Consider the following 25,458-nt stretch of genomic DNA (forward strand, 5'->3'; position numbering starts at 1 on the left):
TGGGCGGGCGCAGGCGCAGTGGCCACACTGCCGGCTCGGGGACGCAAAGCACACTGGGACACGTAGTTCGAGGATCGTCTTCCGACTCGGTCAGCGTTATTTTATTTCGTTGCTTAAGGGTATCAAGGATTGACTCCGTATGCTAAGCGGTGTGATTCTTTCGTAGTCTCTGCAACGCAACCTAACCGTCTGGGGCGTGTATGCAGAGGACTACAATACCCACAATCCTTTCCTGGGATCTGGGGCTCTGAGGTTGGAACTGTCGGCTTCTTTCGAGCGGGTACAAGGAGAAGCGAAGCGCCTGGAGTCGCTGCTGCTGGTATAGTCTAGATACCGGCAAGAGATGTACCGGCACTGCGTTTGGCACGTAGGAAGACATTTTGTTCTTTGAAAAGTGGGTTTCTGCCAATTTAACAGCCGCCAGAGGAGCGCAAGCTGTGAATGCCGTATTTGGCTTTACACTTGAAAAACGGAAACAAAACAAAAAACCAAAAAACTTCTGTATGTCTGCCTTTCACATAAAGCAGAAAGTTTACCACAGAACTTTTACGTCTGCGAAAGAGCTATTGTTTCAACTCATTTAAATTTTACGCGCAAAACGACCTTATTCATCTTTAGTATTCTCAGCAGCTCACTCAGAAAAGGGTAAGCAAAGGTTCTTACCTCATGCACAGGCTTTAGAAACGATATATGGAACCTGAAATTGTATACAGAATTTGGGGTCTGTGTGCATTCAGGGGGAGAAGCTTCATAGCTTTCATGAGTTTCTCCAACAGGTCAAGATTCTAAAAAATGTTAAGATCTGCTGGTTAGAACTACTGCTCCAAAATACTTTTTAGGAAACTCACTTGGACCAGCACGGCTGTGTTTCTGTGTGTAAAAAGAGAAGCTTTAGCAAATTCTTGCTTTAGCTACACAAAAGAATTTTAAAACACCCAGATTCAAAGAGTATTATTTGAACTCTTAAGAAATCAGCAGGAAACTGCTACAAAGAAAAATTTAGTTTAAGAATCACTAGGTCTTTTCATATATTACCCAAGTTTAAGTTTCACATTGCTTGGGATGGTTGGTTTCCACCAACTTCGAACTTTTTCGAAAAATTTCAAACAAAGAATTTTTTAGAAGTATAGTAATCACTCATATACTCTACATGGATCCAATAATTGACATTTTGCCTGTTACTTTATTTTTTTCTCTTTGTATACTTTTTAATCTAAAACATTTGAAGTAAGTTGCATGTGTTACTTTTCCCTGCTAAATACTTAAATAAGGACTTTCTCCTAATAACCACGATACCATTATCACATCTGAGAAAATTAACAAAATTACATCATCAAATATCTGTTACATATTCAAATTTCCTTATTGTCTCACAATTGCTTTTTGTAGCTGATATTTTGATACTTTTTTCACCATCCAGGATCCATTTAAGGTTTATACATCACATATGGTTTTTGACCTTGTACTCATTTAGTCAAGAACATGCGAAGGTTTTTATAAAAGGAGATCTTGCATACAGTTTATGGGTGTTAACTAGTTGGTATTAAGGGTTGAGAGGAAAGATTCTGCTATGATAGTGCATTTCTTTTGGCTTCTCCTTCCCTTAAGAAGCCCAAAGATGTTACCCAGTTCTGATGTTTTTTTTTTTTTAATCTAGATCCGTTAATCTGGATCCGTTAACATTATTTGTAACTGTGAGAAAAGCAGTAAAATTTGGAAAGGGATTCATACATGTTTTTACTCGAATGCTCTTTTTTAATGTCTTTGGAGGGGTATTTTTATGTGTGTGTTTGTGTTTTTCCTACATAGAAACAATTTTTTTCTTGTATTAAGATGAATATGCCATAAATTGCCATAAATGTATGGTCTGTTCTTTTTTGTGAAACTTGGATATAATGGCCTTAGCTGGAAATTAGTATCTTTCAACAAAGTGTAGCCTAACATTCAAGGTTCTCCACAGTTTGGCCTTCAGCTGCTTCTGTAAGTTCCTTTTCTTCCTGTTCTTTGTTTCGCTAATTCTCCTTCAAAAGTGAACTAACTGTTTTCCTTATTCACTGTCCCTTATTCACCCTTGATTGTTCATTTACATGGTGTTGGTTGTGTTGCTCCTTCTGCCTACGAATGCTCTTCTGCCCCTTTTCTCATTGTCAGATTCTTCCTGTACTTTAGGGCTCAGCTCACATCCCTCACAAGTTGAAGTAGTTTCTCCCTTCTTTGACTACCCAGGGCTCTTTATCTGTACTTCTCTTGGAGCACTTTCTTCCTTTCTTTTGAATAACATGTTATTTATCATTTCAATGAGACTGTATATAAGTCTGTGTCATCTTTATATCCGCCACATTACTGATGAGCTAGTTGGTGCACAATAAATAACCGTCAACTGCATAATTAAATATTCTGTAATAAATATTTTCACTTTCCTAGTAAGGGACCATTTGATCCAATCAGATTAATCCATAGCTACTGTTAGCTGTTTGGCGCACTATAGAATCAACTCCTGCAGTTATAGCTTTATATTTAAATGTGACCATGGGGGTGCCTGGGTGGCTCAGTCGGTTAAGTGGCTGCCTTCGGCTCAGGTCATGATCCTGGGGTCCTGGGATCGAGCCCCATGTCCGGCTCCCTGCTCAGCGGAGAACCTCCCTCTTCCTCTCCCTCTGCCTGCCACTCTGCCTACTTGTGCTTTCTCTCTCTCTGTCAAATAAATAAATAAAATCTTAAAAAAAAATGTGACCATGGATAAATTTAAATTTCCTATAGGAAATGCTGTGTGCTTTCTTTTAACTTCGCCTTTTAAAGATTTTATTTATTTATTTGACAGAGAAAGAGAGAGCAAACACAAGCCGGTGGGGAGGCAGCAGAGGGAGAAGGAGAACAGGCTCCCCACCAAGCAGGGAGCCTGACTTGGGGCTTAATCCCAGGAGCCCCGGATCATGACCTGAGCCAAACAAAGGCAGACGCTCAACCGACTGAGCCCCCCAGGCGCCCCTTCTTTTAAACCTTCATTTTCTGGATAAATTATTTAGGATGTGGTTCTAGAAAGTTTTTCACCTGTATTGGACTAGACATGTTGGCATTTCCTGAACCACCTCCTAAAATCCTTAGAAAAACTAAGGGAGGCTGGGCTAGGAGTATTACTGAGAGGGATTGCCCCTTGGGAGGAAACTCTTCCCCTGAGAATCCTGACCCCTAGCCTCATAGTGGGATTAACAAGAAACTGTCTTTGTGAGAATCATATACTGAGAGCTATACTGGGGGAACATGGAATGAACTTTGGAGGGAGATGATGAGGAAGAGGCACTAATGCTGTCAAGAACTTTCTCTGCTGGTATAGGAAAGGTGGACTCATCTTTTTATGATGCTCTTGTTCGTTTCAGTATATTCAGTATATTCCATCAGTGGGACTGTTTCATCAAGGAAAGAGAACATGAATGTGTAGCCCCTTTTGGAAAGGACCAGGAGAAAAACTACAGTTTTTACTTATCTGTTTTTTTCCTTTGTTCATTCCTTTTCTAGCTTTTTTGGGTTTAGCTTTTTCCTGGAGAGGACTACAAATTAATTCTTGAGGCTGAGCATTGCTGTTAGTTAAATGGCCATCTCTATGTAATAAGAGTACACATTTGGGATTAACTGGAGGTGTTTAGCTCCTTCATCCACAGAGTTCCAGTGAATGCACTTTGGTGGATATGAACAGGAGCGGAAGCCTACAGGAAGGAGCTGCTCAGACATTTCCAGAAGTGGAATGATAGAACACTTAAAACTCTCTTAATATCTTTAATAAGAGCATTCCAAGGAATCCGAATTCCCCAGAGACATTTCCTGGTTTAGAGTCTAGCAGAAGCTGTGGCATGACAGGTTGCTTACTCCACGTCAGGCTTTTCCTCAGCAGTCGTGTGACAGATGCAGGACAGACCTGCTTCTATCTGCTAATCTCTAGGAGTGCAGCGTTGTTTTATTGTCTATAGTGTTTTCTTTCTGCCTTGTTTTGTAGACTGGTCAAAAGAATGGATTTTACAGAGGCTTACTCTGACACATGCTCCACGGTTGGACTTGCTGCCAGGGAAGGCAATGTTAAAGTCTTAAGAAAACTGCTCAAAAAGGGACGTAGCGTTGATGTTGCTGATAACAGGGGATGGATGCCAATTCATGAAGCAGCTTATCACAACTCTGTAGAATGTTTACGGATGTTAATTCATGCAGGTAAAGTAAATTCAAGGTATGGGAGGCTGGGCCTACAAGCTGGATTAATAAAACATAAGCAAATGGTAATATATGATTTATTAATGGTAATATTTGTTTTCCTTTTCTATAACCATAAAAGAATTGCCTATGCATTATAAGAATGGTAAGATTGCCTGCCTTGGGTTATATAAGTATGGTGTTTCAGCTGGACATCTATAAATGTTGTCCTTGATACGTAACTTGCTGTGCCTGGCCCATTTTTACTGTCTGAGCTCTTTTAATTAAGCATTTGGTAGTTACTAGTCATGTTTATTCCTTCTTCCTTTTCCAAACAAAAGGAACAATGTTACTGGAACTGAGGGTGTGAGTGCTTTGGTTGAATTAGTCTTTTTTTTTTTTTTTAAATACTTTTCAGTTTTGTTAATTTCAGGAATCTTTCCAATTACTTTTTTTTTTTTTTTTAATCTGAGATCGCAGTAGAGAATAGGATTGACAAGGTCCCTGCCTTAATGGTGCTTAAATTCCTGTCAGGGGAGACAGACAATACCTAAATATTTAAACAAGATAATTTCGAAATGTAAAAGTGTTGTGGAGAGAATAAAAGAGTAATGGGACAGAGATTAGCCATGTGCTATTGTGCATCTCTTTCCAATTCTGTATTCAGTTGACTTCATGCTTGTAACCTGAGATCAGTCAAGTGGGAATATTTACATGGGCAGAAATCAGCCAGTACTATAACCAAAGCTATAAATTTGGGCTTTTTTTTTTTTTCCTTTTCTGAGAGCCAGTGATACATTTGTCAGCTCGCTACTGAGAAAAGGACGAGAGACTAAATGAGAGATTGTGACAGGAGATGGTGGGCCGGAGTGAGGGGGATATTAGTGAGTGAGCACTGCTTTTTAACATTGTACTAGATCCTTGATTTATATTATTTAATATGTACCAAACTGCTCTTGAGGCAGTTCTCAGAGACTCAGAGAACTTGACTTGTCCAAAGATTATATAATAAACTAGAACCCATTTCTCTCTGTAAAGCTCACTTTTTTTCACTATAGCATGCTTCCAACATTTAATCAAAGTAAACATTTTTAGCATTTAGTTAATTTAAACTGAGGTTGAATATAACACTCTGTTTTAACACTGAGTGAACCATTTATATTTCATTGATCATGGGAATTCTGATTCTTCCCTGTGTACTTGTCATCACAGGTATAGCTACTCAAAATTTAGACTTCTGGTACCATAGTTCATCAGAATTACTATCTCATGGCTTCATGAATGGGAAAGGAAATTATCCTTCCTTTTTTTCACATTGATTTTTATTTGTTTTGTTTTAAGGAATGAGGGATGGCAAGGCTAAATTCCCCCAATCATAATACAGAAAGTTCATTACGTCTGCTAAGCACATGTTCTAGAGTCTGTTATAGTTGACTCTAAAGAGATATTAGAAAAATAGACTTTATGCCTTAGATTTTAAAAACTTGATATGTGTTTTTAGAATTTGAAGTTAATTCTATAGCTTGAGTTCCCTATCTCTAGTGATAAAGGCATAAATTTAGATATTCTTTTCTAGTCAAAAAGGTCATTCCCAATGTTATTTCTCCCCACACCAGAATAATATTGTTTGTGTTATGTTTATGTTTATGTTAGTTTTTTTCCTATAGCTGCAGAATAAACTTGGGCATGCTTTTGACTAAATGTGTTTGAATTGGCTATTCAAGTCATCTATGTTTTCTGTTAGAAATTTTAAGTATCACCTTCATTTTTTTTTTAATTTTTATTTATTTGAGAGAGAGAAAATGAGAGATAGCACGAGAGGGAAGAGGGTCAGAGGGAGAAGCAGACTCCTTGCCGAGCAGGGAGCCCGATGTGGGGCTCGATCCCAGGACCCTGAGATCGCGACCTGAGCCGAAGGCAGATGACCAACCGACTGAGCCACCCAGGTGCCCCTGAGGATGTATTTTAAAATAATGATGAAATACAAGGGTTTTAGTCTTGAGGAGTAAAGTAAGGTCTCTTCTGCTTGTTGGTGACAGTGGCATCTTTATATCTGTACCAGTTAACTCGGTATTATGAGTTAATCTTAAAAGTTTCCAAACGAAGTTTGACATTTCTGTTATTCTTTATACTTGCTATACCTGTGTTTTATTTAATTCATAATTCTCTTGTCCTTTATAGCTCTGCTGGTATACATAAAAGTGTCTTTCATTATATAATTTCTATCTTCTTGAACTTCATTTAATATTAGTGAACTGCCAGAGATTCTTAAAATATACCTTCTATTAGTATACTAAAGTTAATGAAAGTGCTCAGGCCTACACAAAAAGAATGGAAGTATCTTAGATATTTAGAAAAGTTTTGCTTTACTGTTGCTTCAGTTTAGATCCAGAATCTAGCCTAAGAATCATACATGGTCTTCTCATCCATTTTGGAGAAGAGCATTTAATTGCAGTATGGATTACTTGGAAATTTAATATGCATATATATTTTTTTCACTTTAACTTTCTATTTGAAGTATTAATATAAATAACAGTTTTGCTTGTCTTCTTTCCTGTATTGGAAGTTTATGTAATAGGTACTGAGAGTTCATGCATCTTTTCATCTTGGAGGACAATAACGATCTTCAGTGGCAGTTAATCATGCCATTCAGTATTAAACCACTTGCTAACTAAAGGTCACTTAAAATCTTATAATTGTAGCATATCACCAACAAATATTTTTATTTGGCAAATATATGAACTAATTCATAGAACTTTTTGTTAGTTCATGTTAAGGAAATACTGTGCTGTCATAGTGGGCATGATAACAGATGCTGAAGATCGTTAGGTAAATAACAGTGTAGCAGTGATTAAGAGTTGTGTTCAGATGGACCTGGGTTCTGCTGATTCTGCCACTTTATTGGTGTGGTCTTGGACAGGTCTTTTATTTAACCTCTTGGTGCTTCTGTTTCTTCTTCTATAAGATTAGAAATATTCTAACATTCCAGGGGTGCCTGGGTGGCTCAGTCTTTTAAGCGTCTGTCTTTGGCTTAGGTTATGATCCTGGGGTCCTGGGATCTAGCCCCATGTTGGGCTCCCTGCTCAGCGGGGAGTCTGCTTCTCCTTCTGCCCCTCACCACTCCTGTTCACTCTTTCAAATAAATAAATAAAATCTTCAAAAAAAAATATTCTAACATTCCAGCTCAGGCCAGAAACTGGGCCATCCTTAATTACTTCCTTTTTCTTATATCCCTCACCCAATCAGCAAATCTTTATGTGTGTATATGTGTATATATGTGTGTGTGTGTTTCTATGTGAATACGCGTACATATATTCACATCACTTCTTACTACCTCAGAACCACTAAAACCTTAGTCTGAGCCACATATCTCTTAACCTGGATTGCTGTAATAGCATCCTAACAAATCTGTTTCTGCTCTTGCTTCTTCCCCATCCTACCACAATCTGGTTTTAGTGTATCAGAACCTTTTACAATATGTCAGACTGATGTCTTTCTGTTTTGTTGAGAACTCTGCAATAGCTTCACATTTCATTCTGAGTAAAAGAACTGTTACAAAGTGTTTCATAGTATAGAAATAATATGTTTAATCATTCTTCTGTTGATGGGCATCTTGTTTCGTAAAGTTTTGCTATTATAGGTAGTGCTTCAGTTAACATCCTTATAACTTTGTGCACATGGGTGTGTATTTCTATAGGATGGAGTTTTAGAAGTGAAGTTGCTGGTGCAAGAAATATACAGGGGTGCCTGGGTGGCTCTGTGGGTTAAGCATCTGACTCTTGGTTTTGGCTCAGGTCCTGATCTTGCGGCTGTGGGATTGAGCCCCGAGTTGGGCTCTGGGTCATCACAGAGTCTGTTTCACCTTCTCTCTCCCTCTCCTTCACACTCTCTCTCTCAAATAAATAAATAAAATATTTAAAAAAAGGAAATATGCCTTTCTCTGATTGACTTATTTTGCTCAGCATAATATGTGCTATGGTGAGCGCTGTGAATTATGTAAGACTGTTGAATCACAGACCTGTACCTCTGAAACAAATAATACATTATATGTTAAAAAAAAAAAAAGAAGAAGATAGCAGAAAGGGAGAAATGAAGGGGGGGAAATCGGAGAGGGAGAATGAACCATGAGAGACTACGGACTCAGAGAAGCAAACTGAGGGTTCTAGAGGGGAGGGCGGTGGGGAGATGGGTTAGCCTGGTGATGGGTATTAAAGAGGGCATGTACTGAATGGAGCACTGGGTGTTATATGCAAACAATGAATCATGGAACACTACACCAAAAACTAATGATGTAATGTATGGTGATTAACATAACATAATAAAAAATGCATATGCCTCTCAAAAAAAATAAAAAAGGAAATATGCAAAGTTGAAATATTGATAGACACTGCTAAATTATTCATAATATTAATCAGAAATTTTCAGTAATGAATGAAAGAAATAATTCAGACTAGCTTACACAAAGAAGTGTATGAGTACCAGGTATTATATATATAAGTATTGAATCCCTAAATTGTACACCTGAGACTGATATTACACTGTATGTTAACTAACTGGAATTTAAATAAAAATTTAAAAGAAAAACTTCAAAAAGAAACCGGCGGGAAGAGTGGTTATGTAACTAAGTCTGAGTGGTAGCTCCCTTTAGGCATTGCTGGATGCTCCTATTGGAATGAAGTCAACAGGACTCAGGGTCTTAACTTTCTCTTATCTCTGCATTTCTCTATGTTCATTTTATCCTCCTTGTAGCCTTTCTCTTTGGAGCCAGCCTTTTCTTAGAATTCCTAATTAAAGCATAATGAGATGATGCACATTGTGCAAAGTATGTGACTAAGCTACCTGAAATGGACAGTCATCACTCTTTGTGATTGGCACATGTTAAATTTGTTTGGTCATCATCAAATTGTGGCCCAGCTGTTGAGATAAGGTTCTGATCTTAATACTTAACCTATGTTAACCTCTACCTAAATATTTAACCTCTACTTAAAACCATGTGGTTTTGCTTTCCTTCTTAGGGGCTTGCAAAAAACAAAAGTCTACCATCTTTCACTTAAACAAGTAAGCGAGTTTACTATGTGTAAGTAAAGGACACTTTGGGTTAGGAAACATAGGGTTGTGGTATCATTGCCAGAAAGTTAAAGTCAACTCTGATCATTGCTATATAGGCATCAGGTGGCTGGATTTGGTCCAGCAGACATGGTCCCAATCCTGAAAATGCAGCCATGGAAGAAATCACAAGTTGTTATAAAAGAACTGAAGTGCCCATTATGGGTTTGTCCATTATGTAGTCTTTAATGCCTTTATATTTAAAATTTCAATAAGTAGAATAGAGGCAGAAACTACTTTGCCTTCCAGTGAGAAGTAAGTAGAGGTTAAGGCATTAAAAACTGAGTATTATGAGCCATTTCCCCAAGAATCCTTATAAGGAAAGGAAAACAAAGAGAGGTGGTTGATAGTCCAGTTCAAGATAGGTAAGAGTCCTTTGGTCCCCACAAATCAGTTAAGGAGGGCAGCTTATTATTGGAATTTTCAAAATCAATTTATATTGGGTCCTGACAGCTTTCTTAAAATGATGTTTTGGAAAGGTGCCTGGGTGGCACAGTCAGTTAAGTGTCCGACTCTTGGTTTCGGCTAGGGTCATGATCTCAGGGTTGTGGGATTGAGCCCTTCATCAGTCTCCACGCTCAGTGTGGAGTCCACTTGAGATTCTCTCCCTCTGCCCCTCCCCCACATGTACATGCTTGCTCTCCGTCTCTCTCTCTCTCTCTCAAGTAAATCTTTAAAACGATGTTTTGGGGAAAAAATGATGTTTTGGAGACTTTCCCAAATTTCTAACAACTGTGACAGTACATAAATACTGTAATTCTGTTGAACCCCTTTGAGGGTTTAGGCCAGCTGTTTTATCTTTGTTTTACTGTTAAGGAACCTGTGCTTCATAGAGTTTGAGTAATTTACCCAAAGGGTAACCCAAAATAGAATTGGTGGAGCCAGGATTGCAGCCCAAATCTTCTAACTCCAAATCCATTGTGTTTGCGAAACCATGTTACTTTCCTGGTCCAGTGGTTTTAGAGTTAGCTATTTAAATGTATCTATTTTTTATTTCTTTTTTTTTTAAAGATTTTATTTATTTATTTGAGAGAGAGAATGAGAGAGAGCATGATGGGGGGGGGAAGTCAGAGGGAGAAGCAGACTCCTTGCTGAGCAGGGAGCCCGATGCGGGACTCGATCCCGGGACTCCAGGATCATGACCTGAGCCGAAGGCAGTCACTTAACCAACTGAGCCACCCAGGTGCCCCCCCCCTTTTTTTTTAAAGAATATCTATTTTTTCTGTAGGTAAAATCTTTTAAGATCTCAATTTTGTAATTAACTGACTTCACTATTTTTCTTCTGAGAAGTGCCTTTTCTTTATTTCATAGATAATTGCACAGATGTTTTTGGGTGTGTGTGTGTGTGCATAAATCACTAAGGGTGGCTGTCACTCAGGTGGGAATTAAGCTCCCTTCCTTGAGGGGGAGTATCTACATAAATTATATGGAATTTTTCTGATATTTAGAATATCTCCTCTCTTCCATTTATTCAGTCATTTATATCTGCCAGGGCTCATATGTATTAATTTTATACATTGGGTTATAATTGAATATGATGTTACTTATTTTGTTGCTCAAATTGTTCTAGCTTTTGTCATTGAGTGCCCTTTCAGGTTGGCTCTTGTGTTTCTTTGACATGCCCCCATGTTTTTTGGCCTTTTTTTTTTTTAAGATATTATTTATTTATTTGAGAGAGAGAGAGAGCATAAGCAGGGGGAGAGGCAGAGGCAGAGGGAGAAGCAGGCTTCCCTCTGAGCAGGGAGCCCAACGTGGGGCTTGATCCCAGGACCTGAGATGACCTGAGCCGAAGGCAGATGCTTAACCAGCTGAGCCACCCAGGCATCCCTCCACCCCCATGTTTTGTTTTTTGAGCACTTTTTTTTTAACTTGCTGAACCCGGAAGATGCTTCAGGCTCATTTTGTATATTCTTTGTGCCAACCCTAGAATCAGCCATTTTCTTAAGAGCCCTGGTTCCTTTTATTGGAGAATGGTGCTGAAAATTAAGATCTGGGCACTGAGTATGCTTATGGCTACTGGCATGTCTTTATTTTTAAGACCCTTTAGCAGACAGAGCTAGGAAATATATTTATTATGACCCATGTGTATACACATACTTATAAGTATTTCTGTATCTATCCATCTATATCTGCATTAAAGCTAAATACAAGTTCATACTGCTGTCTGGATTCTAATCCAGTACCATATGGTTCCTTCTAGCTTTCTACCTTTACTTCTCTGTAACCTCCCTTTCCAAAAGTGAGACTGTCACTGTCGACCATACATTCATTTGCTTATCCAATCTTATTGTATGGGTATAGTGGTTTCAGAATTGTTAATCTTTTTTTTTTAAGATTTTTTTTTTAAATTTATTTACTTGAGAGAGAGAATGAGATAGAGCATGAGTGGGGGAGGGTCAGAGGGAGAAGCAGACTCCCCGCTGAGCAGGGAGCCCAATGCGGGACTTGATCCTGGGACTCCAGGATCATGACCTGAGCCGAAGGCAGTTGCTTAACCAACTGAGCCACCCAGGTGCCTGTGAAAAACAACTTTACTAACTAGACTACAGTGTGTATGTACAATTCCTTTTGTCTTTAGCCTTACAGTTTCTAGTCACGATGAAACCATTTTCTAGAGTGTCATCCATTTGTAATCCACTTAGATGCTTTTGTCACAGAATTCTATCCTGAGATTTTTAAATGGCTAGGATTAAGCCTTATCTCTTTTTCTTCTTTCTCAGTGGAAGAGAACATCCTTCTTTTCCAAAAGAAAGTTCTTCAGCATCTGACACAACATTGACATAGGTTGGCTACCTTTCAGCCATCATCTCTTCATCTCTTTTTGCTTCTGATGGCTCCTCCTCTCCCTCATCAGCACCCTCCTCTGCCCTTGTGTCAATGCCACATTGTTTTACTTATTCTGACTTTAAGATCCCGTTTAGTATACAGAGTAAGTCTAGTCTCCTCTCAGTTCTTGCTTTATTTTTCTTACTTTGTTATTCTTACCTGCCCTCCCCTATCCCTGTCAACTTCAGTCACTTTACCAAGTATAAAACCAGCCAACCAAACAACAATGCCAGCTCTTTTGGCATTTTGATTAGAGTTATAATAAATTTGTTAATTATTTTGGGAAGAATGAGCATCTTTATAATACTGAGATTTCCCATTTGGAGCTGTCTGTATCTATGTATATCTCTGTTCCTAGTTTTTGTCTCAACCTTATAGTTTTGTGGATATCTGAATAAAGGTCAGTTTCTGACTAATCTGGGAAACACTTTTTGTGATATGAACTACCTTCATGTTATTAGTTGAGTGCAAGGAAATAATGCTTGAGATGAGACCATTTCTCTCATAGAAACATAGAAATTAGAAAAATTTATCAATATTTCAGTAAATCTTGCTTAAGCAAATATTTGGTGCTACATCCTCTTCAGATCTTGCTTTTGTGTTACCTTTCAACTCCTGCCACTCCCCTTCCCCTACCCATCAAAAATTAGAGAATAGAAAATGAGTGTGTGGGCAGAATTTGTATGTTAAGAATACCAGAGAGCTTTTTACATCATGGCCCCTGTAGAATTCTTTTTTTAATTTTCTAGGTGGTTTTAAACACAGACCTCCCATTTATAATTGTATTTTAATATTTCATTAAATTCTTCTTGGAATCTTTGCTTTTTAATCACAAGAAATAGCAGCAATATCTTCCAGTTCACTTTTTTTTTTTTTTACATAGATTCATCTGAAAACTACATTAAGACAAAGACTTTTGAGGGCTTCTGTGCATTACATCTTGCTGCAAGTCAAGGACATTGGAAGATTGTACAGATTCTTTTAGAAGCTGGGGCAGATCCTAATGCAACTACTCTAGAGGAAACCACGCCACTGTTTTTAGGTGAAGTATGCTATTTTTGGTACAGACATAACTTTTTTATTTTTTATTTATTTTTTTGTTAAAGAAACTAAACTTAATTTACCCCCAAGCTGTTGTACTTACAGTATTTTCCTTTGCAAACATTATATTGCCACTTCTTTGATTCTGAAACTGAAAAGGTATCCCTGTTGTTTTCCACCCTTGGGTGATAGCATCTTGGAAATATTTTTAAACCTTTATTTAAAGTTGTAAAATCTGTTCTGAATTGTAGTCACCATCATTGTTCCAATATTGTTCGGAAGACTTTGGATAGCTTAAATTGTAGCAATGGTTACAAGGTTACCTGTGAATGTTTTGTTTGCTTTTGCTTTTTCTTTGTATTAAGAAATTGAGGTTTTATGGAAGAAATCACCAGCTAGTCCTTTAATGCCAGTTAATTTGTTGCCTATATATAGATCCCTATTCAGACTTCTTCAGTTATGGACTATTTTTAATTCCTTAAGGACTAAAGGTCAAATTCTAAAGGGCATACTTTTTCTTCTCTCCCTCTCTTTGATCCTGTTTTTCCTCCCTTTGATCCTATTTGTCATTAGGGACATTGTGGCCCATAAAGTTTAGTAGAACATGAGAAAATTAAGAGAATAAAATATTTGTGTAGAATCAGTGTATCTAGACTACAATTTTTGCCCTACCATATGTAATTTGTATGTACATTTATTTGCTGTAGTTTAGTTTCCTTGCTTGTAAAATGAGAGTATAGTACCTACATAGTTTTTATTGGACTGAGAATAAAATGAGGTGCCTATGAAAGTACTTTATTTCTTTTGAGCATAATGTATACTTAAAATTTATATATAGTAAAAGTCATTCTTTTTAGTATATAGTTCTATGAGTTTTGATGTGTGCATAAAATTGTGTAATGACAGTAATAGTTAAGACACAGAACAGTCCCAACACCTCCCACCCCCCCAAATTCTGTCATACTGCCTATTTTTATTTCAGGCTGCCTATTTTTAATCAACCTTCCCCGAAACTTTACCCCTAACAACCGCTGATCTATTTTCCTCCCCGTATTTTGCTTTTTTGCAGAATATCATAAATATATATAGAATAATGCAACATATAACCTTTGAGGCTGACTTCTTTCATTTAGCATAATGCTTTAGAGATTCATACATGTTGTTTTGTTATCGAGAATTCATTCCTTTTGTTGCTAAGTAGAATTCCATTATATAAGTGTACCACAGTTTATCCATTTACCAGTTGATAGACATTTGAGTTGTTTTCAGTATTTGGTGATTATGAATAAATTGCTACATTTGCATGCAGGATTTGTTTGAATATATGTTTTAATTTTTCTTAGATTAATACCTAGGATTGTTGGGTCTTGTGGTGTGTGTTTAACTTTGGAAAACAGTTCAGAAATTTCTTACAAAGTGACTATATAGTTTGTATTCCATCCCTCCAGTAATGTTTGATAGCTTTCAGTTGCCCCAGATGCTCACCAGCAGTTAGTATTGACAAGTTTTTCTTTTTTGCTTTTAGTGACATCTCATTGTGGTTTTAGTTTGTACTTTTCCTGGTTGCTAATGATGTTGAGCATCTTTTCATGTGATTATTTGCCATCTTTCCGTTTTGTCACCCATTACTTTTGTATTTAGACATTTTGTTGTGAAACAATTTCAGACTTTTGGAAATGTTCTCACAGTACAAAGGACTCTTATATACTTTTCCCCCAAATCTTGTTCTTTTGCTGTGTTCACTTTATGATTTTATTTCTTTCTCTATATTTATCCATGTATTTTTCTGAACCCTTTGAGATTAAATTGTAGATATAATGCTTCTTTACCGATAAATACTACAGTATGAATTTCCTAAAAGCAATGAAATTGTCTTATATGACTGCTATATGATGATCAAAATCAGGAAATTCACATTGATACAGGTTTGTTATTTAATCTACAGTTCTTACTCAGTTTTGCCAATTGTTCCACTAATGTCCTTCATAACAGCAACAACAAAATTTGTTAGTTCAGGATCCAGTCCAGGATCATTTGTTAAATTTAGCTGTTATGTTTCTTTAGCTTCCTGTAATTAGGAACAGATTTTCACTCCTTATCTTTTATGATTTTAACATTTTTTTATTTTAACATTTTTGAAGAGTTCAGGTGATTTATTTTGTAGAATGTTTTTCAGTTTGGGTTTGTCTCATGTTTTTTCTTGATAAAATTCTGGTTATGTATTTCTAGTAGGAATATCAAAGAAATGAAATGGTATCTTAATACATCTTATCAGGAAGAATATGACCCATTACTGGTGATGTTAATTTATTAAAGTATTTTGAATAGGTAAAATGTATAATTATGAAGATGTTTAATGGAAGTCTTGCTGTAATATGGTTCGTGTTTCCCTGAGGGAAGATTGCTTTTTTATATAAGGTTTTTTTTTTCACATGCACATTTAACTCACTTTGGATATTGTGTACACAACTACATAGTAGGCTTTCATTGTGGCTTAGCCATATACAGTCTCCGATTGGGTTGCTGTCTTTAAGAAATCTACCATATAGAGGAGTGAACAAAATTAATTAAGTCCTGTAAAAGTGATAGAAATAAAGTGTTCAAGATATTAAAAGAAGGCAATATTAGTCGCCTTGGGATAACAGAGGAAGACATGTGCATAGTAACTGTATTAATAGTACCTACAACATTTGTTGAGCAGAGTGTATACCAAACCCTGTGTCAGATGTTTTACATGAATTAGCTACATTGTAATTTTCATGATGATTCTGAGATATGTACTATTATTATTTCTGCTTTTATAGATGAAGAAGATATAAAAACACTGTATTTAGGATGAGAAGAGCTATATTTGAGTCTTGATCCTGCTGTTGTCTGCATATTGGTTAGAAGAGCACTTCTTGAATTGATTTGATGAGCTATTAATAGAATTAATAGATGTTCATTGACAGAAGGGTTCCTGATCAACCTGTGTTTGGGAAATTCTGTGTACTGTATTCCCCAATGTAGAAAAACAAAAAACATTAGCTCTGTAAGCTTAATGTGTCCATCCAGAGAGAAGTTTCTTCTGCCTTCTCTTATCCCATTTTTGTGTCTTCATAGCCCTTTTACTGTATTGTATTTATTTGCTTTTTTGTTAATTGACTGTCTTCTCCACTAGAAAGAATGCTTCATGAGAGCGGGCATTTTATTTATCATGTTCACTGTTGTAACCGCCAAACCCAGATAAGTGCCTGGTATATGGTGGCATTTAGTAAATTATTTGGTGAATGAAAGTGTCTCTCAGATCTGTTAATAAAACAACACTTGTTTTAACTTTAACCCGGCATTTTCTTTTTACATTACTTTTTTTTAAATTCTCACAAATATTTTATTTTATTTTATTTTATTTTTAATAATTTTTTATTGTTATGTTAATCACCATACATTACATCATTAGTTTTTGATGTAGTGTTCCATGATTCATTGTTTGTGCATAACACCCAGTGCTCCATGCAGAATGTGCCCTCTTTAATACCCATCACCAGGCTAACCCATCCCTCCTCTAGATCCCTGTTTGTTTTTCAGAGTCCATCGTCTCTAATGGATCGTCTCCCCCTCCGACTTACTCCCCTTCATTCTTCCCCTCCTGCTATCTTCTTTTTTTTTTCTTACCATATATTGCATTATTTGTTTCAGAAGTACAGATCCGTGATTCATCAGTCTTGTACAATTCACAGTGCTCACCATAGCACATACCCTCCCCAGTGTCTATCACCCAGCCACCCCATCCCTCTCACCCCCCACCCCTCCAGCAACTCTCAGTTTGTTTCCTGAGATTAAGAATGCCTCATATCAGTGAGGTCATATGATACATGTCTTTCTCTGATTGACTTATTTCACTCAGCATAACACCCTCCAGTTCTGTCCATGTCGTTGCAAATGGCAAGATCTCATTCCTTTTGATGGCTGCATAATATTCCATTGTGTATATATACCACATCTTCTTTATCCATTCATCTGTCTGTGGACATCTTGGCTCTTTCCACAGTTTGGCTATTGTGGACTATCCCGGCATTTTGAAATGTATTTGACCATAATATTCTTTTTCTTTGGGAACACTTAGAAAAATCTCAAAGAACATTAACATTCCATGGAACGATTTGAGAAATGCTCATCTGGTAATTTAGTTTACGGTTTCAAAATATAATAGTCCCATTTATGAAATTCAGTGTTGTGCTTCCTTATATAAGTATTTGAAGAAAATCAGAGACGCAGTTTCAGTGATTTCTATTTTAGGATATAGTTAACTTGTAATTTTTTATGTTACTGAAAGAACAGTTGCTAAGATAATTCAAATCAGTGAATAACTTTAAATCACTTATTTTTAGTAACAGGACTTACTTAGTTTCTTTGGCAGCAAACTCACTATCCTAATTATGTTTTATATTGGCTAATACAAAAAATAATTTGACTCAAGCAAGGAGGTTAACTGCAAGGAGATGTAGTACTTTTATGTGCCCAAGTACAGCATCAATTGTATTAGGTTCTTGTTTGGAAGTAGAGCATTTCTTTAAAAAGGAAAAGTATGCCTTTAGTTTTTGCAAGAACACAGGGTTGAGGGATGGACATATGACTCTTCAGTTAGGTGATCTGTGCACAAGCGTCTGCTTGCCCCATAAATAATATGACAAACTTCAGCAGTCTGTTTTGCTTACTTGTATCTACCTCTTTTAAATAACCATGGTGATCCATGTTTCAGTCTATAATGGAAGAGATTCTTTTATTGAAACAAAATCTAGGACACCTCAAGATTTGCAACAAACTATAGATGATAATGTCTTGATGAGCAGAGTGGCCGGACCAGTTGAACTTAAAGTGAGAAAGGGGGACTGCCCATCTGGTGTAGCTTCCTTCCCGATCTTTGAGTTTTCTTGCAAAACTGTTCTTTGCTAAAACTTTTAAGTGTTGAAGTATGTTTTCCTCTCCCCACAAGGGAAGCTGTATTCCTATACATGTTGTAGTACCTGTCTTAGTGGCCCAGTTTACCACCTAGACTGTTGCTGGAGGCTATAAATATAAACCTGGAGGATTAAGGGATAGAAAAATGAATGTAAAACTATGGAAACTTGATAGGTGACTTAGAAAAGTCATTGACATCAGTGATGTTTGAGTATGACTGAAGTGAAGGCTATATGCAGAGAGAAAATATATTATGCCACCATTTATAATGAGAACATACTTTCTACAGAGAACTCGTCAAGATTTTTATTTTTTATTTTTTAATTAGGCTGCATGCCCAGCATGTAGCCCAGTGTGGGGCTTGATCTCACAACCCTGAGATCAAGGCCTGAGCTGAGATCAAGAGTTGGATGCTTAACCGATTTAGCCACCCAGGTGCCCTTCATCAAGATTTTTATAAAAATGAGTTTGAAAGGAAACTTTTCAGTTTCATGGCAGTAAGAATCAAAATAAGAAAACCTTGCAAGAAGGGAAATTCAAGAAACTTCTCTTTCCGCATGAAAATTGTCCTTGAACATCTTTTTGTTAATATGCAGTTTAAAGTTTATATTTTATCAAAGAGTATGCCCCCTTGTTTCTTTTCTCTACCCTTGCCTTCTCTCCCATTCCCTTTTCTTGCCTCGTAAATGCATACATAGTAAATAGTCTAAGGATAGACTTGTCAAATTGCTTTGGAAATAAGAATATCCTTATTTATAAATATAGTAGATTCTAAGTGAAAACCCAGCTAATTTTATAGGACTTAAGTTTTCTTTTTATTTTGTGATATATAAAACAACACTGATAAATTGGAGGCTCGAATCTAACCCAATATGACTTCATAGAACAATTTTTATGGGAACTGCACAGCATGCAGTTCTGGCTTTTGATTGATTATTTTCCATTTTTTGTTCTTCTGTGTGTCTGTTTGTTCTGTATAACCTTCAGTGTTAAACATAGCAGGAATGCTTAATAAGAACAAAGTGTTTCATAAAGTGTTATGTGAGGCTGCCTATTTCAATATTTAACTGTGAAATGTGTCGTACTTGAGCTCTGATGGCGTATCCTTTAACTCTGACTCCACTGATATATTCCAGAATTGAACAAACCACAACCTGTTTCCCTTTTCACTAGTATTTTCATGAATTGGTGGTCATTGATAGGGCTAATTTTCGAGGTGCTAGCAATTTTGAGGTTTTGAATTCATATGTTTAATATGTATTATGTTAATTAAACTTTATCTTTGGTGTTGTTTTTAGATTTTTCAACAGAGATTAATTATCATCAGGGATTGTAACACAAGCATTTTTACTTGAGGGCATGTTCTTGAAAATCAAGTTTGAGTTTTCCCAGATCAAAAGTATGGTATTCACCAAAAAGTTGTATTTTAAAAATGTTAATTTCTTTTTTAAAAAAGATTTATTTATTTATTTTAGAGAAAGAGAGATAAAGAATAAGAGACTATGGACTCTGAGAAACAAACTGAGGGTTCTAGATGGGAGGGGTGTGGGGGGATGGGTTAGCCTGGTGATGGGTATTAATTATAGAGGGCACGTACTGAATGGAGCACTGGGTGTTACACACAAACAGTGAATCATGGAACACTACATCGAAAACTAATGATGTAATGTATGGTAATTAACATAACATAATAAAATTAAAAAAAAAGAATGTGAGCGCATACACGCATGGTGGGAGGGGCAGAGGGAGAGAATCTTTAAGCAGATTCCCTGCTGAGTGTGGAGCCTGACATGGGTTTTGATCCCAGGATCCTGAGATCATGGCCTGAGCTGAAACCAAGAGTTGGACGCTTAACCTACTGAGCCACCCAGGTGCCCCCACCCTTTTTAAAGATTTTATTGTTTTAAGTAATCTCTACACCTTTACACCCAATATGGGGCTTGAACCCACCACCCCGAGATCAAGAGTCACATGCTCTACCAACTGAACCAGAGAGGTGCCCCTATTTTATGTTTCCTGATGTAACTTGTTATTATTTTATATCACACTCTTCTATGTAAAACATAGACAATATCTTGTTTCTTAAGTAAGCAGTTATGAAACTAGGATATTTATTATCTTATGTTTACCTTCATGCAATTAATCTATTTGTATAATCTGTCATTTTATTAGCCATGATTCGATAGATTTAAACTTCCAGCTTCTAAAGATGAAGAAATCATTATCCTTAAATTGTCCTTATGTAATACTTTTTTTTCTTCTTTTCCCTTCCTTTGTTAGTTATATCATATTTGCATGTTAGTGGTAATCACATTTGCAACCTGTTCTGGCATCTTAATTCCTTTATTTAATTTTATTCTTAGTTCTATGCTTAAATAGCTTAGAAGTTTGTCACCACTTACTTTACCATGGCTTTTCCAGCTTTGCTTGGCTAACTAAATTCTTCCTTTAATAGAGTCCTCTAAAAGGACCTATGGAAATAATGTTCCCTGAGTTCTGCATGTTCATAATTGAATAGTGATTTTGTATTTGGACAGCAGTTTGATTAAGTGTATAATCCTTGAGTCATATTTTCTTTAGGAAGTTTTTTTTAATAGTAATCTGTTATGTTCTAGAGTTGAAGTTGGAGGCCAGCCTGATTTTCTTTTCTTTTTTTTTGTGACAATATTTTTGCATGTCCATTCTGGATCATGTTTTTTCTGAGACATGGTGCCTTTCAATAGATTTATCTATCTGTCTATCTATCTATCTATCTATCTATCCATCCATCCACCCAACTTGGGGCTCAAACCCACGACTTGGACATCAAGAGTCACACATCTTCTGACTGAGCCAGCCAGGTGCCCCTTCAATATATAGATTTAGTTTTTCTTTGTTACTTTAGTAAAGCCTTTTGGAATTATATCTTTAAATATTTGTCTCTTCTGTGATTGTGATGGTCTTCTTGAGCTCTCATTATTCATATGTTGGATATCCTGTTTTTTATATCTATTATTTCCTCTCTAATCCCCTCTTAAAATTCTTTTACTTTACTTTTCCTTTTTTTTAATCCTCTGTGTTCATTTTCAGAAATATCTATTCTCTGTAATGTTTTTTTCCAGTTTCAACAGCATTCCTATGATTGCTTCATTTTCTCCAGGTCTTTTCTAAATCATATATGTTACATAATTTCCTATCATCTAGACAGCTTTTACCTGAGCTCCTATATCTCAGTGTTATGCCTTTTCTCCTTAACTTTTTTTTAATTACAGCTTAAGTTTTAGCTACGATTTTCATTACTTTGTGGCAATATTTTTATGATAAGAGGGTTTTTTATTTTGTCTACTAATAGTTCTTCCTGAAATTTTCTTCCCCCCCCTTTTTTTTTTATAACTTTGTATGGATTTGTGCTTGTTCGTTTGTGATAACTCATCTGGAAATGTGAGTTTTTCCGTGGTCGGTTATTTTTAGGAGATTTTTAAGAGAAAGGAGCTAGAGCCACATTCCAGGCTAGTTAGTGTTCCAAAAACCCTCTCTAGGGTTTTTGGTTGTTGAGTTCATTTAGCTATTTTACCAGTCAGTGGGCACAGGCGGCAGCTGTGGGGTTTTTGCAATGCAGCTGCCCTTCTGTGGAAGCAGAGACAGACTACTCTTGCAAATATAGTTTCTTTGTGTGATTCCTTGTTAGACCCTGTTCTGACTTTCAGATTTCAACTGGGTCCAGGATGTTCTGTCAACGGCCCAGAATCCTATCCCTCTGCTGGGAATTTATGTTTTGCAACTCAGAGCGAGCCTCTCACCTTTGAGGAGTTTACTTTGCTAGCTCTTTCTGAGATGTGCAGCTGAGATATCGCTCCCCTTCCTCCCTTAAGTACCCAGGATTGACCTCCTTTCTTTAGGAAGTTCTTATACCTATTTTTGGTTTGGAGTTTTAGCTGGATTCCAGTTTTGCTAAAAATTGAGAGTGTGTTTTTATTTCTAATTTTCTTTGCTGATTTTGGATTAATTGCTTTTGGATGCTTTCTAAGAAGAGTAAGGGGAAATGCTTGTTTTATGCCCTAGTAATAAAATTGGAAGTCCTTAATAACTTTTAAAGTAGAACAAAAATTCTTGATTTCAGTATTTTGCAATAATGTAATATTCTAGTATAGACCTAGATGGGCTCCCCCTCAACCCCCACCCCACCCATATAGTGCAATCTCTGTTCTCTTTAGATACCATAGAGCAGTGCCACACAAAATGTTGGTTTGTTGATGTAAGGTGCTTGAGTCAGAATGTAAATCAGTGCACTGCTTCCTTTATTAAAGAAGTCTCATTTTAAGAAAAATGTCAGCGGAACTAAGCAGTGTGCTTAGGGACATAATTGATTTACATTCTGGTCAAATCTTACCTTGTTGAGGATTGGGGACAGTTTTCAGATTGACAGCCAGTTTATGAACAATATTAAATATCACTGCTGTACATTATGGATGTGTGGCTGTCAAACTGGATCATTGCATACATAGTTAATGCAGTTGTCTCGTCATTCTTCATAATAATTATTACCATTGACCAATTAATTGTATATGATCTTCACTGGTTAGTATGCTGAAATAGAAGTGTTGCTTCTATATAAATAGGAGTCCTTGGGATGAAGGACAGTTTGCTATATACTTTTTCTCTAATAGGGACTCTTCAATGTAATTTATTTCTCTAAGCCATAACGTGGAGATCATACTTACAGAGCTGGTTTTCCTATAGGGAGAATACTGTTATATGAATGTTTCAAAAATGTGAATTGGATAATTACAGAAGGTGGTAGAATTCATTGTTACAGCTCTAGAAGATATAAATTTAGGGGTACGCTGAGTCAAATGTTGGTCTTGATTCTGTTGCTGAGGAGACATCTGGAAAAATAATACGTAATAAGATGGTGAAATTCCAGGGTTTTGTCTAAGACTTTCTTGTGATTGAAAGATGTCTTTTTCTGGATATGGTCTCCAATGTCTAACTGGTCATTAGAATTCTCTCTTTCTGGGGGTACCTGGGTGGCTCAGTTGGTTAGGCGTTTAACTCTTGATTTTCACTTGGGTTGTGATCTCGGGGTTGTGGGATCAAGCCTCACATCAGGCTCCTCATTGGGTGTGGAGCCTGTTTGGGATTCTCTCTCTCCCTCTTTAAAAAAAAAAAAAGGAATTCTCTCTCTCTCTCCTTTTTTTTTAAGATTTTATTTATTTATTTGACAGAGAGAGACACAGTGAAAGAGCAGGGGGAGTGGGAGAGGGAGAAGCAGGCCTCCCATGGAGCAGGGAGCCCGATGCCGGGCTCAATCCCAGGACCCTGAGCTGAAGGCAGATGCTTAATGACTGAGCCACCCAGGCGCCCCTAGAATTCTCTCTTTTTATCAGAAACCGTGAGACATGTCAGTGGCAACCTGTAGAATTAGATTGGGGTATTGATCACAACTTTTTTGTTATATTGTTAACATAATGGATTTTGCTCATGAGGCCATGGTTTTTCCCATTGGGATACATCTTTAAGCTTGTTAGTCATTGGGTAGACCTGAGGTACTTGATAAGAAAGAAGTGTAACTTCATTATTATTACGAAGTTACACTTTTTCTAAATTTTTCTAAATATTTAAAAACTTTTCTAAATATCAGTACAATACTCTATTTCAAACTAAACATTCATGGCCAAGACATGGTATGGGACTCTATCCAAAAATATAGAGAAAATGGTTTGCAATGATGCCTTTATCCTTGACGGGAAAGTCTTACTTTAACCATTCTGATTATAAACTTTAATTATGAGTTAAATAACCATGGGCAGTCCTATTTAGCCAGTGATATTCTTGAAAGAATTCTACATCCTTCCCAGTCATGTTACCAAGGTGAATTACTTCAAGAATGTCACTGATTGTAACTAATGTTTGCTGTCATTGGAGTTAGTATAGTATTTTAATAGTTTTTTTATCTTGGGTATAAAGCCTTGGAAAAACGTAAACTCTGAAGTCATATCAAATAAATTAGCCAAAAAAAAAAGAGAGAGAGAAAAATCCCTTGTCATTGCAATCTAGTTTCTTTCCTAGTGCCACCAGATGTCACTGTAACCACAGGACCAGAGAAATTCTGCAGTAGATAAAATGGCTTATGAATGTTTTAAATGTATAAAAAAAAAGTTTTATACATATTAGGTATACAATGAAAATATTATTTTATTGTTGAATTGTTTAGAAAATGAAGTGCATAATGGAGAATAGAGTACATGTAGAACTTAAAAAGCATACAGTTAAAAATTCATATATAAATCAAATATACTAATAGAACACTTAGGTGATCTCTGACGTTCTCAGAAATTGCCATCCTGCTGCTATATAACAAGAGGAGATGGACAGCCTGTGTTTGAACTGTCCACTTCAGCCTCACTGACTGTGATGTTTCTCAGTAGAATTACTGTCAAAATCGGAGCTTTAAAATGAAAGAGTATATTTCTAGCTTATAGATGTAAAACTCAGCTCACTCTGATTTGCATTTGTTACAGAACTTGTCTACAGTAGTTCCCTAGAATACGTAGTCACATTAGGCATTTTCCCAAAAGAACATTCAGTAGGATATGTACATTTTTAAAAGTTCCTCTTTTAAAAATCTGTTCTTTAATGAATGTTGCATTATATGATGATCATTATTTACTATTCCTAGTTAGAACTTACTATTCCTAGTTAGATTTATTACTTACATGTATGTGTAGGTTTGTCCTGTTTGTCCCAAATGAGAATCCTATGTTGAGTTCATGCCTTCAGGAAGTCTTTATCTGGGGCTTCGGATGGCACTTAATATGCTCCATGCCTCAACTAAATTTTGATTTTGGTTAGAAGTTTTGTATGGGTCAAAGACTGTTTTCAGTTCCTTGATTTATTCTTTTTCAAAAATATTTTGTTATTCAGGATGCTTTCCCAGATTACTTCTTTTTCCCTTTAACTTAGGAAATGGAGAAACTGTCTCCCTAGAAATTATTGAAATTGTCATCCTTGTTTTCTTAGACTTTTGCTCTTCTAGGCTTCTCCAGCACTATAATATCACCTCTTGTGGGAGGGGCAGTGTCCCTTCCCTCAGAGCTTCTGGTTTTTCTTTTCTACTGTCTCAGCTGCAGTCTTAGAGAGACAATGACAATACCTGTTTGGATTGAAGGGAGGAAAACCCTTCTCCCATCTCTCTGTGTGCCCCAGACATTTTGAGCTCTGCTTTCCAAAGTGGGGTGTTTTATTCATCCTTACTCTTTATCTTTGAGCTCTGGTCTCTGTTGAATGCTGGTATAATACCAGATCATTATGATTCTGCTTTCTTTTTCTCTGTGGGAACCACAGTACTTTTGCAGATTCTAGAATTACTCATTTCCTTTCTGTCCT

The 25,458-nt window shown here is 36.6% G+C and overlaps 1 protein-coding gene across 4 annotated transcripts in view; it reads left to right on the top strand.

Moving 5' to 3' along the window:
* The window catches only part of ASB3 (ankyrin repeat and SOCS box containing 3), a 103,504-nt gene that overhangs the window by 23,077 nt on the left and 54,969 nt on the right, over positions 1-25,458 (top strand). Inside the window, exons 1-3 of one of the 4 annotated variants that reach the window (XM_025868846.2) lie at positions 228-367; positions 3,992-4,200; positions 12,995-13,153. In XM_025868846.2, coding sequence (XP_025724631.1) covers positions 4,005-4,200; positions 12,995-13,153 — 355 coding nt within the window. In that variant the 5' untranslated portion in view covers positions 228-367; positions 3,992-4,004. The other 3 variants (XM_025868847.2, XM_025868848.2, XM_073897718.1) reach the window with 3 other exon arrangements.

This window comes from Callorhinus ursinus, unplaced genomic scaffold (assembly GCF_003265705.2).
Source record: "Callorhinus ursinus isolate GAN/ISIS: 27379988/994484 unplaced genomic scaffold, GSC_fseal_2.0 scaffold10, whole genome shotgun sequence".
NCBI lineage: Eukaryota > Metazoa > Chordata > Mammalia > Carnivora > Otariidae > Callorhinus > Callorhinus ursinus.